Below are 17691 nucleotides of genomic sequence, written 5' to 3'. Positions count from 1 at the left end.
AGTGCTTTTTATCCTACATTGTGTATGGTTACCAGTTGAAATTTCCTCATGGGTTTTGTGTTGTTGGTAAATGACACGTCGATTTACCATCAGTTGGTCGTCGAACAAAAATTAAACAGCAATTTACTGCAATATGGTGTAAGTTTTTAGGATATATTCAAAGTTATAAAGCACTTGACTACTTTATAAATGCAATTCGAGGTGAACCTAAGCAGGTGACAGCAGCGCAACTTAGTTCTGACAAACATTTATATTTTTAAGAAGGTGAGTAAAAAATGGGTCCTTTTTTCTCTAAATAAAATTTAAAATGCTAAATTAAAATTATGAATGATGGGAGGTTCCATTTTATTTAGAAATAAAAATCAAATAGCAAACAATGCTTAGCTGCTATACATTGTATCGTTGCTTTATTGAGGAGACAGGTCGCACACAAAAGCCGACATCACCATATCTGACCATGCTCTCCCTGACCAAATGAATTGCAACTCAATTTGTCACAGGGAGTCGGTCAGTCTCAATTCAAGTCAACATTTTCTTTTTTAAGTTTCAATATGATATGGCGCTACGACTTTTTCATTTGATATGAAACAATATATAGCATCTAATAACTAGACTAGACCTAACTGGGGCGCTGTATAGTGTATTCCTTTTTTCGAAATTTTGACATCGGTCAAAATGTCAAAATTTCGAAAAAAGGAATACACTATACACTACAGCACCCCAGTTTACTGGCTCTACTATTACTAATTTACCTCGATGTCAATGAGATCCCTTTTTGTAAAAATGAGTGAAAAAGTGGTTGTGCCATACCGAAGTTATAGGCCTCAATTTCATTTTAAATCTGCAGGTTTAAGACACCTTTACAAAACGTGCAATGATGAATCTTTGGAAGGAGATTCTTCTCTTAGTGACGGTGCTGGCTCTGTGCCAAGCAGCTCCGGTCCTCGACAAAAAAGTTGAAGAATCTGAGGAGGAGGAGGAGGGAGAAGTAGAGGTTAGTATTTTGAAGAAGGAAAACAAGAAAATTCGTCTTTACAAACTCAAATGCCCCGCGAGACATTACAATACCATTAAGACATCATGTGGTCTTAGCAATACCTCGACAAGGACTTGTCATTACAACTCCAAAACTGTACGGTCAATGTTAAATTATGGCTCAAATAAAAAAAATTAAATACTAGGAGAAAAAAAGGCTTTGGGGAAGATTAAACATACAATGTTTTTATTTAAACATATTTTCAGAATACTGGACTAGAGTATGACAACTATCTCAGAATGGTCGTAAAAACGCTGGAAAACGACCCGGAGATGAAGAAAAAACTGGATGATTTAAGTCTGGATGATTTGAAGGTGGGTACAAATACTGTAGCTTTTTAAAAGACACTGGCCAAGTTTGGTAATTGTCAAAGAACAGTGTTCTCACTTGGTGTATTCCAACATTATACATTTTATTCATTTTTTTATTCCCAAGTTTTTGAATTATTTGTCTTTGATCTTTGATTCTAGACGGGTAAAATGTCAGAAATCATGGATGGTGTTTCAGACAAGATTAGAGCCAGACTAGATGATTTGAAACGCACTGAGATTCAACGATTGAGACAGGTTGCCAAGCAACGTTTCCAACAAGCCAGTGAGTATACTAAAAAACACATCCTGTTTATCTGAATACAAACACCTGGGCCCAATTAATAAAAGACCCTGTTCATTTGGGCCCCGTTCAGATTCTGTTTTACAAATTGCAAATGAGGTTAAAAGGAGCACTCCAGTATTGTGGATCTCGAGACCTTGACCACAGAAAAGCAGCTAAGCATGCTTACCAGAATAAGGTTACCAGTATAATTTGTAACTGGTTTCCTGCTCATTTCTGCTTAGCAGAAACTGGTCTGAAAGCAGCTTTATGAAATTGAGTAAGCCATAGTTTGAAGCCTTGAGAGCCCATATTTATCTCAATATCAGCTCTCCCTTAACCAACATTTTCCCTCAATCAACATTTTCCCATAGTTTTTTTAAAATGTATTTTCACATTATTCCATTGTTTTGACCAAGATTTATGTTTCTTTTGGTTTATTTGTTAGCTGTGAAAGTAGTGTGTCAGCCTTTTGTTTAACAGCTATTTCCTGCTTTTACCGATTTTTATTTCAACAAAATTGTTTTAGCGATTATTTTTGACAGCCCTCTATTAATAGACTTTTATCATGTTTTGCCCATCATAAGTGATGCAGTTTTTTTAATATTGTTTCTTAATTATGTAATCAAGGGGCCAGACTATATATTTCCTCCAGCCTCGGTCTGGTTACATGGGAGTTTGAATAGTAGTTGAAGATAGATGTTCCATAATAAAAGTCTAAGTCCCAATGTTCATTTGCTTATTATCACATGCTGCACGCTGAACATATTTTTGTAATTTTGTTGAAAACTGAAGTCTTTGATGATTATGGTACGGCTGATGGTGAAGTTAAAAATGCAGGTCAGAAATGAATTATGGAATCGTTGTAGTCGGAGGGGTTGCATGGTTATCTAGGTGCCTTGTTTGGTTGCATGGGCGCTTTGCATGGCAAAATGGGTGCTTTGCATGGTTACATTGGCACTTTGCATGGCAAAATGGGTGCTTTGCATGTCAAAATGGGCACTTTGCATGGCAAAATGGGCACTTTGCATGGCAAAATGGGCACTTTGCATGGCAAAATGGGCACTTTGCATGGCAAAATGGGCACTTTGCATGGCAAAATGGGCACTTTGCATGGCAAAATGGGTGCTTTGCATGGTTACATTGGCACTTTGTATAGTGACATGGACGCTTTGGATAGTGGCATTGGCGGTTTGCATAGTGACATGCGCACTTGCTTGTGGCATGGGTGCTTTGCATGGTGACATAGGCGCTCGCATACCTGTAGTGATATAGGTGCTTGCATTGACATGGACGCTAAACCTGGGTTCTGACTGATAACGATCATGACATTCTACACAGACAAATTTCCTCTTAGTCTCAGCTCCCAAAAATCTTATGAAACCACTTCCTTTTTCCTAGAAATAGTGCTTCAGGCTCAGACAAGATTTTCATTCCTGAATACTTGCCGCATGAAAAAAAAACTCCTTGCATGGCTGAGCGCCCTAAACCCTTTCGTAGTTTCTTATTAAAGGGATAATGTTCTGACATAGCAACCTTAGCGGAGTCTTTCTAGAAGGCTCAGTGACATTACATAACAAAAGATAGAACATTTAGTGCCAGTGGCATTTTGACAGACATGTAATTGCAGGATTGGGTGATGAAGAAGGTATGAAAACCACCTGTCAGCAATTCTTCCATTGTTACAAATTAGAATTAAGGCAACAGGTGGATTTAATTACGGTAGATTAATTAGATGAGAGTCCAACCTAAATACTGGTTTTAATGCACAGCTTTTTTTCTGATTTAATTGATTTAAAGGTAGGGTCATAGATTGGTTTTGTCAACAACAACATAATGCTGGTTTCAACTTTAAATTAAAGGCAGAATTATAAAAGAATCGTGCATTAAAAGTAAACTGTTTCAGCTGAAGTGTCAAATCTATCCACTTTAAATCTATAGCAAAGTGACAGCAGGTACTAACTGCATTCCTGGCCGCAGCATTCTTTAATGGGCACCAACATTCAGAAATCTGTTGAACGATTCACGCATGAATCCTTTCTTAAATTCAAATTTAATCTGTTATGGTCGTTGATTTTGTTAGTAATTACCTTTTTTATGACCCTACATTTAAAGATACTGGACACTATTGGTTACTGTCAAAGACTAGTTTTCTCACTTGGTGTATCTCAACATGCATAAAATAACAAACCTGTGAAAATTTGGACTCAATTGGTTGTCGAAGTTGCAAAAGAACAATGAAAGAAAAAACACCCTTGTCGCACAAGTTGTGTCATTTCAGATTCTTTAATTCGAGACCTCAGCTGAGGTCATGAATACAGTTCAGTTCTTTTAGTGAGAAATTACTTCTTTCTTGAAAACTATGTTTATTAAGATGGAGCTACATGTATTTCTCATAATGTTTTATACTATCAACAGCTCTCCATTGCTCGTTTCCAAGTCAGTTTTTATGCTAACAATTATTTTGAGTAATTACCAAACGTGTCCAGTGCCCTTAAACTACACTGCCATTCCCTGCAGCTTCCTGATCATAAACATTGCCTCATCCCCAATCCCATAACAGATCACCGCTCTATGGACCAGAAATCCATTGATGACATGGTCGGACATATTGATATCAACAGTATGGATCAGTTCGGTGGAAAAGACTTTGAAAAACTCATTAAAAAGGTAACCTTTTCCAATCCTTCACAGGCCTGTATGCTTCGTTTTTGAAAGGGCAAGGGCACCAAGGCAATTAATCAAAGGTCAGGCCTGATACTTAACGATGGCAACAAAGTCGATTGCCTTCATGCCCCTTGGTCATTGTCTTGGTGCCCTTGACATGCTCCAGTAGAAATTTACAATTTCCTCGTGGGTGACCTTTACCAAGGAGAAAATGCCTTGGTGCCTGCCTTTCAAAAACAAAGCATACAGGCCTGAAAGGTCATTTGTGGAGCGCCAAAATCAAAAGTTAGTTCTAAGGCGCTGAGGCACAGTTGAACGATTTCTAAGCCTGCTGGAACAGGTGAGCTTTAAGGAGTGTCTTGAATGATGTGAGTGAGCTGGTATTTCTGATCTGTATCTAGGAAACTTATTCTACATTTTAGGGCCATAATGATCCTTAGCAGGTAAGAATGTTATTTTTTTAAATGAATGTATCACTCCCCCATTTATTCAGTGCCTTATAAGGGTTACAATTTGCAGGCGAACTCTGCAGGAATGATGGGGTTTCCCCTTTCTCTTTCAAAGGTAAGTTCAGAGGTCAAAGGTCGAAGTGTGAGTTTATCAATATTTTAAACGTGCAACCATCCAATAAGAAGCCAGGTCCCCAACCACCATGCACTCATGCTTGATTTAATCACAGACTAGCATCAACATTTAACCCCAACCAAAACACATAGATCATTAAAGCTATCATAAACACATGCTGCTCCTAATAGGGGCGTGGCTCAGCCCACATGATGCTAAGCATGAATTTGAATTTGCTAAGCGTGAATGAATTTGCTAAGCTAATGGGTTAGATACTCACGCATGCCTAGAATGCAATTTTTTAGTGGGATTTCTCATTGTCATTTTACAAGGGGCACTTTCCATGTTGTCAATACTTTGATGGGGCACCAAGAACAGTTAGTGGGGCAACTAGAGGCCGCAGCTTTTCTGCACTTCCACATCTGTCTTACAATTCAATAGTTTGTTGGTAGAACAGGCCTGGAATGTCATCTATTTGAGGGCAAGGCCATTTCCATTTTGTAACGGGCACTTCCATTGGAAACTTCTGAAAGGGCACCAAGGCCAAGACTAGGGGGCAACGCAGGCCTTGGCTTCCATGGCATGTGTAATTCCTGGCCTGTAAGAATGTTGGTACAAGATCGTTATCAATCAGATCTCTTATAATGCCAGCTCCAGACAGAAGAGACAACTTTAAGACTTTATCCGCCCATCTTGATGTTTATAGTCAAGGCTTCGGAGACATGGACTTCACTAACCTAATGAAAAAGGTAACCTTTGACCTCAATGCCTCATATTTGAATTGACCTTGTATCCAGTAACAGTAAAAGATGCTAATTATTATTCATTGTACAAAAAGAACCATCAGACTATTTCTCCTTCCAATTGGTTTGGTTACATTGATTTGAATGGGAGAAAATCAAGATGGATTTCACAATCATGTCATGTCACGGCCTAGCAGCCAAGAGCATCGGATACAGACTCTGTTGTTTCTGATTAGCATAGTGTGGGTTTGATTACCAATGGTGACACCTGTGCCCTTAAGCAAGACACTTAACCATGATGCTTTGTCCTTTGCATGGAGACGTAAAGCCGTTGGTCCTGTGTGTTGTGTAACGCACCTAAAAGAACCCAGTGCACTTATAAAAAAAAACGAAGGGGTTCCACTCGGTGTTCCTGGTCACAGCACCTTGTAAACCTTAACATGGTAATAAGGATTATGGTCTAATAACGTAAACGTACTCCCACATACCTTTCAGAGCGCCAGGTATGTCACTAATTAACGGATATGTGCGCTATATAAAAAGCCACTATTATTCACAAAATTTAGCACCGGCCCTTTGTGATGTCATCAGTCACTTGGTCTTTTGGAACCTTCTGCACCTCTCCTGTCAGTAGTAACTTGTAGATTTCACAATCAATCTTTTATTCTGACAGGCCACTGAGGATCTGGACAAAGCGGACTCTGCTCGGAAACAGGAATTCAAACGCTACGAGATGCAGAAGGAGATCGAGAGACGACAGAAGCTCACGACGCTGGATGAAGAAAAGAGGAAAGCCGCTGAGCAGGAGTTTCAAGAAAAGCATAACAAGAAAAAGGAGAAGCATCTTAAACACCCGGTATGTCAGACACGCCCCTAAAGCCCCGCCCAACAATTTTCGCATTGTGATAGTTTGTTGTTGGTGTTTTTATTGTTGTTGTTATTGTTGTTGTTATTGTTGTTTATTGTAGGGAAGCAAGCCACAACTTGAAGAGGTTTGGGAAGAGACCGATCACCTTGAGAAAGACGACTTCAATCCTAAGACATTCTTTCAATTACACGACACAAACAACGACGGCAATCTAGACGTCTTTGAGCTTGAGGCCTTGTTTGTAAAACAGGTGAGTGTAAAACAAACTCTTATATAAGATGATACCCAAGCCTACATCCGTATGGACTGTAAAGGGGGTAATCCTGTTTTAGCCCTAGGAGTAGGTGGCAATGGCCCCTGGACAAATAGTTGATTGTAGCCCACAACATGAAGTGGCCTTCAGGCCTTGTGTCTGGCGACTTTTATGAAAAAAAATAACTGGAAAAAAAAACATCAACAAAAACAAACAAAAGGGGGGGGGTTAGAGTTAGGGACGTGAAGCGGTGAAGTGTTCTTCCATATTGATACCCTCATTGTGTTTTGGTGTTCTCTCTCTCATACTAGGTACGCACTTATTACGATTCAATTAACGATGGCAATCCTGACCCTAACGAAGTAAGAGAAGAAATGGCTCGAATGCGGGAACATGTCTTGGGCGAGGTAAAGTAACAGTAGTGTTCTTTTACAAAAAGTCCTTTTTTATTTCTTTATTTTTTGTGTTTGTACGCTCACAGGTTGAGAGGATGTATTCAGATCGGGGGAATGCGGACCCGAGAGAAAAACTGGAAGAAATATCTCTTATGAGAGAGCATTTTATGAACGAGGTAACTTCTCATTCCTGATTGGTTGACTGCGGTGATTACTGGCATTTCATTGGCTAAGATTTGGTTTTTATCGGCTTCCCTTAGTTTTGTTGTTGTTGCCATTTACGAAAATATTTAATTTGTTCTGCTGGCTAAGAGTTTGGGAGGTAGTGCTTTCTGCTCTACCAGCCAGGCTTCCGACGGTTGATACCTAAGCCTATGTTCGTATGAACTGTTAAGGGGCTAACCCTGTTTCAGCCCTAGGAGTAAGTGGCAACAGCCCCTGGAAAAATAGTTGATTGTTTTCCACACCTTGAAGTAGCCTTAGCCCTTTTGTATCTGGTGACTTGCATTTAACAAAAATTAAAAAAAGTAAAAATAAAATTACTTCATTTTTACTTCATTCTAAACTTTTTTTTTGGCTTTGATTGATGAAAATTTATTTGCAGTGATTATTTTTTTAAATACTAAAATCGGCTACCCTTATTAATATTTGCTGTTGAGAATTTTTTTCTTTCTGTACCTTAACCCTGATTGGCTGACTGCCCAGATTGCTTGCATTTGATTGGCTACCTGAAATGATGTCATGCATATGATTGGCTTGTGTTTTATTTTGAAAAGCCTATCAACTCAAATTGGATCCTTTTGCATTTTTCGTGTGCGAAAAGAATAATTTGTTTATCCTCTTAATTCTACGTACTATCCTATTTGGCTGCGGTTATTAAAAAAAGAAAAATAAGAATACCAGGTATTTGAATGTTAAATGGGGTGTCACCTGCTCACAGCAACTTGTGAATTTTGAGACTGGAACCCTCCTTTTTTCCCTGGTTTTGATTGGTCATCTCATTTCAAACTGCACCGATTCTGATTGGCTGTAAACAATCCATCTCAGCCGATTTGTTTACCCTGGTCATTCTCAATTTTGATTGCCTCATGTTATCATTTTAAATTATCATTGGTTACATGTGGTCGTCTGTTTTACTTTTGATTAGCTGTTCAGATCTCATATCATTTTTGTTTAAGTCAAGCATGCTTAGCAAAGTATTTTTTTCTTGACAAGTAAGCAGGCTACCAGTCACAAGTGAGTTTGGTTTGTGGCTTGATTTTGCTAAGCAGGTTTGTCTGTGCTAAGCAAATTTGTGTGCTTTGACCCTTTTTAATATTGGGCCCATGTCAACCAGCTTAGCCTTCACTTGATTGTAAGCAGATTAATAAAGCCTTCTCACTCTCATTACATTTGACTTCTAGCAGGCTTGAAATTGCAGGCCAAACAGGCTATGGCCGCCAATGCCCCAAGGCCTAATTTTGTAATACAAGAAGCACGAAAATGTGCTCAGCATGAAATTTCTTCCTTGATAAAAAATGGATTACCACCAAAATGTACATTTATTGCATATTGCTTGTTACTGGTGTTCAGCTGTTGTTTGCTTATCATGAAAATCACATGGAACTTTGGTTAGTAATCCTGTTTTTATCAATGAAGAAATTTCATGCTGAGCGAATTTTCATGCTTACATGCTTTATGAAATTGGGCCCTGGTCTCGACTTGGTGCTCCTTCAGACATTTCCTTTAGGCTGGAAAATGAAAGCGTCCTTGCCCTCTTAAAGATGAAATTCCTGGCCTGTGCCCTGCACATGAGTACATACACGTAGTGACACCCATCTTTGCGTTTCATAACACATGGTCATTCACGCAACCTTACGAATCATCCTAACTCAAGATAAGACTAGTCTTGACTCTTAGTGAAATTCACCCCGGTCTTCTATTATTCCCTTTTCTAAAGACTTCCTCTGCGTGGTCCAAGTGAAGCCGGTAATACAGTAGTGTGAAAAGGCCTAGTGTGCCAGCCAGCTTTGCATTTCATAGCACACATACATTCACACAACATTATGTAGCTTCTTTTTGTTTAGCACCTTTTATTTTGGCAGCTCTATGCATATAGGCCCTGATTAGATATTGAAGAGTATAGACCTTGCAGTGAATTAGGTCAAGTTCGAGTGCGCACATTTTTTAGTCAGTTCGCTAAAGTTTCACTGGTTCCCATCTGCACTTTACACGGGGTAGCGGTAGCATGGAACAGGCTATTGGGACCAGTGAAGAAACCATAGGCTCGAGGCTGGTTCCAAAATAGTTGAGTCAAAATAGTCAACCTTTAGTTATCCATGGAGCACACGCGAACTTGCTCATTGCTGTAGCTGCCTTTTAAAGTGTGAAAAGCGGCCTCATTGCTTGGTCTTATCCAGTCTGATTTGTCTGTATTACTAGATTGATACTGACAAGGATCACATGGTCAGTAAGAAGGAGTTCTTAGCGGCAGCAGACTCTGATGACTTTGAAGAAGATAAAGGATGGGAGGTAAGACAAAGACTTGAAACCCTTTCGCACCAGATCAATTTAGCAAGGGTCCCTTGCTAAATTGTAGCATGGCTGTGAAATTTAACAAAACTTACCCTCGTGTGAACGGACAAAAATTGTTGTACTGTCCAGGGTCCCTTGTAAAATCTTGTCAAATATCGCTACATTTTAGCCCCTTTGGCAGCAAGAGCAATTTAGCAAGGGTCCCTTACTGAATTGCAGCATGGTTGTCAAGTTTTCAAGGTAATTCGATGTCCCAAATTTTCACAGGTTTGTTATTTTATGCATATATTGGGACGCACCAAGTGAGAAAACTGGTCTTGGACAATTACCAAACGTGTACAGTGCCTTTAAGAGTGATAACTGAATATGTACCTTCACTTTAAGGATCTTGACGAGAAAGACATCTACACAGAAGAGGAGCTGGATACCTATGAGAAGAAGATCGAAGATGAGATGCGATCTCTGAAGCTGAAGATGCAGCAAGAGCATGAGGCATTCAAACAACAGAAGCAAGAAGGGGGAGGAGCCGTCAAGATGAGCCAGGTAAGACTTCTTGTCAAACAGATTCTTCAATGTTACAAACTTGTCAAATACTCTACAGTCTTTCTCAACACTCTGCAGTCTTGCTTAGCACTCTGCAGTCTTGCTTAGCACTCTGCAGTCTTGCTTAGCACTCTGCAGTCTTGCTTAGCACTCTGCAGTCTTGCTTAGCACTCTGCAGTCTTGCTTAGCACTCTGCAGTCTTGCTTAGCACTCTGCAGTCTTGCTTAGCACTCTGCAGTCTTACTTAATACTCTACAGTCTTAATGTTTGGTGGTCTTTCTGATAACATTCTGCAGTCCTAGTTTTGCAGTCTTGCCTTTCTGCAAATTTAACATTCTGCGGTCTTAATGTTCTGCAGTCTATTGCACATTCTTCAGTCTTGCTTGACATGCTGCAGTCTTTCTTAATATGATGCGTCGTAACATTCTGCAGTTAACCATATTTTGTTAAAAGATAATACCGTTTTTTTTAAGACTGGATTTTCTGGAGTCTGCAAAATTTGTGAAATACTGCAGTATTTAGAAAAAAGTTATATATCTAATCATTCTGCAGTGTTAAGCTTTCTTAAGATTTCCAGAGACTGCAGTGTTTATAAAGACTATGCAGTATTTCTATTGGTGTAAGATTGTGTTGGTGTGTTATCCATGTTCCAGGGGGGCACACTTAATGCTGAACAGCTAGCAGATCAAGCAATACAAAATGCTGCAGACAAAGAAGCTGAAAACTTCCATCAAGCTCACGAACAAATCCAAAATACCGTCAATCAGGCAAAAGTCCTTGCGGAAAAGGCAATGAAAGAGGTAACCATGACGATACTAAACTCACTAACTAACTCTCTAACTGGCGTAACTAACTTGTGTAAAAAAAAACGGGTTTCAAACTGCCTCTAGCTACCGGGCAATCTCGGTGGTCTAGTTGGTAAGACACTGCTCTAGAATTGAAAAGGCCGTGGGTTTGAATCCCACCCAAGTAATATGCCTGTGATTTTTTTCACTGAACTCGGGAAAGTACTGAGTATACAGTGCTAACACACATCGGTGTATATGGGTAAAACCAAAATTCATATTCTATACTCAATGCAAAATTTAACATCTATCAAAAACTAACTCTCTGGGAAGAAAAACACTTACCACTTCACTATGGATACTGTTTTTGTAAAGCTGGTGTAACGTTGAGACCAACTACGAACTCACTTGACTGTAGTGAGGTTTATAGCGGGAAGACCCCTCGAGAGTAGTCTGCTAAAGCAATGCAAAAAGCTACCATGCTAAAAATGGTAAGAGGCTGTTAGGTGGATAAAGATTGCTTAGCAAGCTTTGTAGCTTAGCGGTATTGGCCAGGGAATTAGGCACAAGCAATACACTTCATGGCAGCTTGGCTGGTAACCTAATTCTGCTTAGCGAGTAAAATCAGCACTATGCTAATTTGTGAGCTTGATGGTTGCAGGTTTCTCTACTCTACAAAGTCAATGAAAAATGCATAGAAGAAGGTGTTTCTGTACAAATATCCCCCAAAAACCAAGAATGTATGACTACATCTCAAATTCTATTTTGATTTTTCATTCTATTCACAGCATGTCTGATAATCTATATTTATTTTTTGCTCTTAAATTTAAATTTGAAGAAACTCTGATCAGACAACGAAAGCAAAGGTAAAAACATTCCGTTGACTTTTTTTAGCTGAAAAAAAAAAGAAAAAGATTATAAATTGAGCATGCAGTGATGTTGTGTTGAAAGCTGATTGATTAGTTGTTGAGGATGAAGTCATGCCCCCCCCCCCCCCCCCCGCCCTCCTCCCCAACCACCCCCTCCTCGCCCTCCTTTTAAGACTTTCTTCTCATTCCTTACTGTTTTGTATTCATGTGTGTTCAGTTTGTGGTAACGTCATGTGTTTATATCTACTTAGCTGAGTAGATTTCTTCTTTGAGAACTTGGCTAACTATTTGTTCTTAAGAACTCACTACACAGCTAGGTGTATTTTTACACACGGTGCTAGCGCAAACTGAGCTGAGCACGTTGTTTTAAATCTGTTGCACAACTTGCTTTCTGCCACTCTCATATTTCTTTGCCAGTATTTATTTTGTTAGAGTTGAGGTTCACTGATTTTATCTTTGATTGTTGTTGTGTTTTTTTTTTTTTTTGGGGGGGGGGCTGAGAAAAGGAAAAGGATTGACCATTTCTCCTGTTAAATTTGTTGTTTTGTTGTTTTTCTATTTTGTTTTTGTACCCGATATAGCATTCACAACTCAAGCGTTGCCAATTGCTACACCTGTTTGTTTAACCATTTCATCAACAACAACAAAATGTGTTACTTTGAATAATGTGATTGTGACTTTGGGATGGGGTGGGGTCTAGGTTGTGACTTGAGGATGATGTGGGGTCGAGGTTGTGACTTAAGGATGATGGGTTGGGTCATTATTGTGACTTTGGGATGGGGTGGGGTCGAGGTTGTGACTTTGGGATGGAGTGGGGTCGAGGTTGTGACTTTGGGATTGAGTGGGGTCGAGTTTGTGATTTTGGGATGGAGTGGGGTCGAGGTTGTAACTTTGGGATGGAGTGGGTTGAGGTTGTGATTTCGGGATGGAGTGGGGTCGAGGTTGTGACTTTGGGATGGGGTGGGGTCGAGGTTGTGACTTTGGGATGGAGTGGGGTCGAGGTTGTGACTTTGGGATTGAGTGGGGTCGAGTTTGTGATTTTGGGATGGAGTGGGGTTGAGGTTGTAACTTTGGGATGGAGTGGGTTGAGGTTGTGATTTCGGGATGGAGTGGGGTCGAGGTTGTGACTTTGGGATGGAGTGGGGTCGAGGTTGTAACTTTGGGATGGAGTGGGTTAAGGTTGTGATTTCGGGATGGAGTGGGGTCGAGGTTGTGACTTTGTGATGGGGTGGGGTCAAGGTTGTTATGTTGAGAGTTGTGTGTAAGTTTTTTTTCTTTTTCTTGCAGCCATGAGCTTACTTCATTTCTTGTCCCTACATTTTTTGATCACTGCTTTTTTTCTCACCCAATATGCACTTTGCCATAAATGTTGTTGCTTTTGCAATTATTTTTTATCTTGTTGAACTTTATTTTACAGTTGTATTCGTTTCGCCAATTTCACTTCTGTAACTGCTTTGTGGTTATAATTTTGTTGTTTCGTATATTTATAATCAAAGAGTTTTTTTTCTTATTTCTTAATTGTCATGATTGGCATTTTATAAAAACATTAGTCCTTGAGTTTTGAGGAGATTATAGGGCTCTTTTGCTTTGGTCTCAGCATCGATGCAGTTTTTAAAATGCCAATTTACATGTAAACATTTCACCATTCACGGCTCCATTTGTAAGAAGCTAATTAAAACACCTGATGACCAGTCACAATTCTTACAAAGTTAGGCCGGATCCGAATTGGCTATGGCTACAGCTACGGCCGGATCATCGCGTCATCATGCATTGAAGTATAGGACGCCCTTAGCAACACCCCTGGCAACGGTCGTAGCCGCGGCCGTAGCCACCAGTTCGGACACGGCCTTAGTTCAGTGTTTGGAAGCAGTCCTGTTTATTATAGACTTGTGATCAAGTTTGGGGTTTAGTTAAATGACAAGATAACTGGACCCACTTGCTAGTGACTGAAAAGTTTGAAGGGACGCATTGCCTTTGAATTGCTCTCATTTTGTTTGTACATTTTGTGATAAACAATACTTTTCAAAGTTTCATAGATGTGTGTCAATAAACAGTGCTATTTTCAGAGATTATTTTCCATTAAACTTGATTTAATTTCGTAGAGCATTGTGATTAATTGTATTTGGCATGTTTTCATTTTAGCAACAGGCGCAGGAAGCAGCCGTTAAGCAAGCACAGTTAAAAGCACAAGAAGAAATAAAACAACAACAACAACAAGCTGATCCACAGGCTCAGCTTAAAGTTCAACAAGAGGCCCAATTAAAGGCTCAGCGAGAAGCCCAACTTAAGGCCCAACAAGAGGCTCAACTTAAAGCCCAACAACAACAGCAAGCCCAACAGCAAGCCCAACAGCAAGCCCAACAGCAAGCCCAACAGCAAGCCCAACAGCAAGCTCAACAGCAAGCCCAACAACAAGCCCAACAGCAAGCCCAACAGCAAGCCCAACAGCAAGCCCAACAGCAAGCCCAACAGCAAGCCCAACAGCAAGCCCAACAACAAGCCCAACAACAAGCCCAACAACAAGCCCAACAACAAGCCCAACAACAAGCCCAACAACAAGGAGGTGCACCTGCTCCCGCTGATGGTGGAAACCCACCAGGGGCGCAGTAGATTTTCTGCTTCTCACCGAACTCTAAAACATTCCGCTGTGAACGTCTGTAGCTCATCAAGATTATATTTTTGTATTAGCAAGATGCACAATCAAAATCTTACGCATTAAGTTCCTGAGCTTTGAGTTACCAGCCAAATAGAAGCCATTTGAAGCATGTTGGTTGTGACTGGTACCCTGGTCATCTGCACATGCTCAGAACTTTGGAAGAAGCACCATGTATCTCATGTATTGGTCTTTAACTTTGGATTTCTCCGTTCAGTGCCCAATTTCATATAGCTGCTTAAGCACAAAAAGATGCTAAGCACAACAACATTAACAGACAATTCGTTGGAAATATTTTTGCTAAAGCAACTCTATTAAATTGGCCCTGTTTGTAAATGTTAAAATGTTAGGTATGGGCAGCCATTGTTGGCAATAAATTTATTTGGTGAGATTCTTGAAAGGTAAAGGTTTGTTTGACATAAAATTGTAGTAATAAAGGAGTCTTAACTGTGTAGCTCTAATGCTGTTTCTGTTGCTGTTAAATAGGTTGTCCTTAATAGTTTACCCCTGGGCCTAGTTTCATAAAGCTGCTAAGGCAGGCAATTTTGCTTACAAATTGTGTGCTTAGCATACATTTGCAGGATACCAGTCAGAAATGGTGCATGTCATATGGTATTTTGGCTGGTAATTTTTTGTTCTGCTTAAGCAGTTCTATGGAATTAGGCCCCGGGCCTTAAACAAAATGACACATGTCTGTTGCATTGTGGTAAAGATAGAAACAAGTTTTGTTTTTTTTGGCTGGAGCCTACTTTCCAAAAACATGATTTGTTGCATTAATTATTAAAACAGTTCAAACAATTTTGCCTCTTTCTATTGTTAATGTGAACTCTGTATCCTTTTCTTTGTACATTGTGTATTTTATTATTTCAGTTTAAAATGTTCATTGATATGACTTTAAATTGTGTACTCTGTTTAAAAAGTACAAGAACTATTTCAACTATTAAAAAACGTTAATCAGCCATATTGGTAAATATTAAAAGATACAATGTGAGGTTTAAAATTCTTGGTGGCAGCAGACTTAACAAGTAAATAAATATTGTTTTTGTAATCCTGAACATGCGCTTTTACGTAAACCATTGATTTATAAGTCTGCTGCCACCTAGCGTCACCCATGGGAAGCTTATAAGCTGTGCCCAATTTCATAGAGCTGCTTAAACACAAAAAGTGGCTTAGCAAAAAAAAATTGCTTACTAAAATAATGCTACAAACCAAAGTCATGTGATCAATTTGTGACTGGTATCCTGCTCTTTTCTGCTAAAAATAGAAAATTGTTATGCAATCTTTATTCAGCCCTGAAGTGGGATGAAATTTTCTTTGAGACTTTCTATTACCTTGGATAAAGTAAGACTGTTATCTGAGATTGGTTTCAAAATATCTTGAGTGGAATGTTAAAGTGTACGATACAAAAAAAAATGCAAGATTACTTCATTATATTCCATTTCATCTAAGAAATAACTATATCTTGTACACTTGCGGGTACAACCATAAGATCTCTTTTGAGGGAGTGTTTGCTCTGAATAGAGTTGGTAGGTGGTCTTGACTTTTGAACAGTTAACTCTGCTCGTCTTCAAGAGAATGGTTGCATATTCATTTCAATTTTATTTTTAATGGTTGTCAAGCTTTAGGTGTATATTCACTGTAACTAATTGAATCAAATAATTGGACAGTTTTTGAGCAACGTTTGCCATCTTTTCCTAGCTACAAAATCTCCAAGAAGTGGTTTATTTATTTTGTATAATTATTACTAATTTATGTGTAGGTATTTTACAGTGCCTCGTTGATACACAGTATATGTATTAGTTTTGTGTAAAGATTGGAATGATAAAATTGTGCTTTGCTCGCTACTTGATGAAAATTAATAGCTTGATGAACATGCATTAGGCCTACTTGATGAATATGCATTACTTGATGAATGTTCATTGCTTGATGTATATTCATTGCTTGATGAATATTAATTACTTGATAAATATTCATTGCTTGATGAATGTCAAATTAAATTGGAAAAACACCTTAAATGTTTTCACTGTTTTCAAACATTGAGTTTTGAACTCTCTAGATAAAAAACATTTATTTTACTAATTTCTCAAAAACTATTGTAATCCAAGCAACTATATTCCAAGGGATGTTTTCCACGACCACGTTTTCCCCCACCACGACCAACTTTATACCATGTGTGATATATTAACTATTACCGAAATGCACAAGATTGTTTCAAATAAAAATCAAAAAGGTTAGCGTCCCGCCTTTTTGAAAAAAGGAAGGATGAGCCCCCCCCCCCCTTTTTTGCTTTTAAATTGGCCGACCGACAACTGGCCGTTTTTTCCCCACAAATTAATGTTTTCTTCATATGAGATCGTTAAAATTTATCCTGTTGTGAAAAAGAAAAACAAGAAAAAAACTTTTTTTTTGTTCATTTAAAAAAAAGGAGGAGGCGGCCTGTAAAAAAAGAAGCGGGCGGGAACGTTACTCATGTTTTTATTTTTATTTGGCCTTAGTTTTCGAAATGAAGTATTACGGGTGATTAATCTTGTTTTATTTTTGCTTTGCAAAACCTCTGCTTCAGACGCATATCATACGCAAAATAGTTTGAAAGATGACAAGAAAATCTCTTCATCTGACTTCTTCTCCCACCCATCCCCACACCCCAGCCTTGAAACTTTTTTTTTCTGTAGGTTTGTGTTTAAAGAACAATCCAAAGTATATTGTTTAAGAAATAATAACAAAGGCCAACAACAGGTATTAATACAATGTTTTGACTTTCTTTATCGCTAAGCTATAGACGTGGGATTGGTACAGTTTGTAAACGAGTGGTGAATAAAACTATGGTTGGTTATTTTACTTAGTTTGTAATTGCTTGCTTTTATTTTTCCTTTCTGTGGGTTCTTGAAGCACTTTTACGTGCCCGTGGATTTTGCTGCCGTTTAAAAAAATATAAGAAATAATAATCAGACATAATATTCTGCCTACTTATTCCAGATTTTGGGGTTCTTGAGGGGAAAAAAGACCAAATAACTGCTTGCTAATTATCCAACCTCAAATGGGCCAGACGCGCGTTGCCGTAAAATTTCGCCCCCCCCCCCCCTCCTCCACTAGGCCTAGGCCTACTCTACCATCATCATCACACAGAATTACTGTTTTTAATTGTTCCTCGATCCTTAAATCATGGGCCGGGTGATTAAACGTGGGGCCTATCAATGAGAGTATTTGCAA

General features: G+C 39.0%; 1 protein-coding gene across 4 annotated transcripts; it reads left to right on the top strand.

Moving 5' to 3' along the window:
• The first annotated feature begins 58 nt into the window (after positions 1 to 58).
• LOC139953646 (nucleobindin-2-like) lies at positions 59 to 17319 on the top strand. 4 transcript variants are annotated; one of them, XM_071953148.1, is made up of 12 exons: positions 59 to 264; positions 848 to 994; positions 1243 to 1350; positions 1507 to 1630; positions 5510 to 5607; positions 6275 to 6457; positions 6570 to 6719; positions 7034 to 7129; positions 9539 to 9628; positions 10016 to 10174; positions 10828 to 10974; positions 13971 to 17319. In XM_071953148.1, exons 2-12 carry the CDS (start codon positions 875 to 877, stop codon positions 14436 to 14438), a joined length of 1743 nt encoding a protein of 580 aa, XP_071809249.1. In that variant the 5' UTR covers positions 59 to 264; positions 848 to 874; the 3' UTR covers positions 14439 to 17319. The 4 variants fall into 4 exon arrangements, with proteins under 4 accessions (XP_071809249.1, XP_071809248.1, XP_071809247.1 ...); XM_071953147.1 differs by lacking the exons at positions 5510 to 5607; positions 7034 to 7129 and adding exons at positions 4191 to 4297; positions 7204 to 7293; XM_071953146.1 differs by lacking the exon at positions 5510 to 5607 and adding an exon at positions 4191 to 4297.
• Positions 17320 to 17691: the final 372 nt, after the last annotated feature.

This window comes from Asterias amurensis, chromosome 22 (genome assembly GCF_032118995.1).
Source record: "Asterias amurensis chromosome 22, ASM3211899v1".
NCBI classification, from domain to species: domain Eukaryota; kingdom Metazoa; phylum Echinodermata; class Asteroidea; order Forcipulatida; family Asteriidae; genus Asterias; species Asterias amurensis.
The sequence above is the reverse complement of the archived record's forward strand: the minus strand, read 5'-3'. Positions and strand labels throughout refer to the sequence as shown.

Excerpts from the sequence above, each read along its gene's own strand:
- LOC139953646 (XM_071953146.1), top strand. The coding sequence starts at position 875 with ATGATGAATCTTTGGAAGGAGATTCTTCTCTTAGTGACGGTGCTGGCT. Across the intron at positions 6,720-7,033 it reads AGGCCTTGTTTGTAAAACAG|GTACGCACTTATTACGATTC; the intron begins GTGAGTGTAAAA and ends CTCTCATACTAG. Across the intron at positions 10,175-10,827 it reads GAGCCGTCAAGATGAGCCAG|GGGGGCACACTTAATGCTGA; the intron begins GTAAGACTTCTT and ends TCCATGTTCCAG.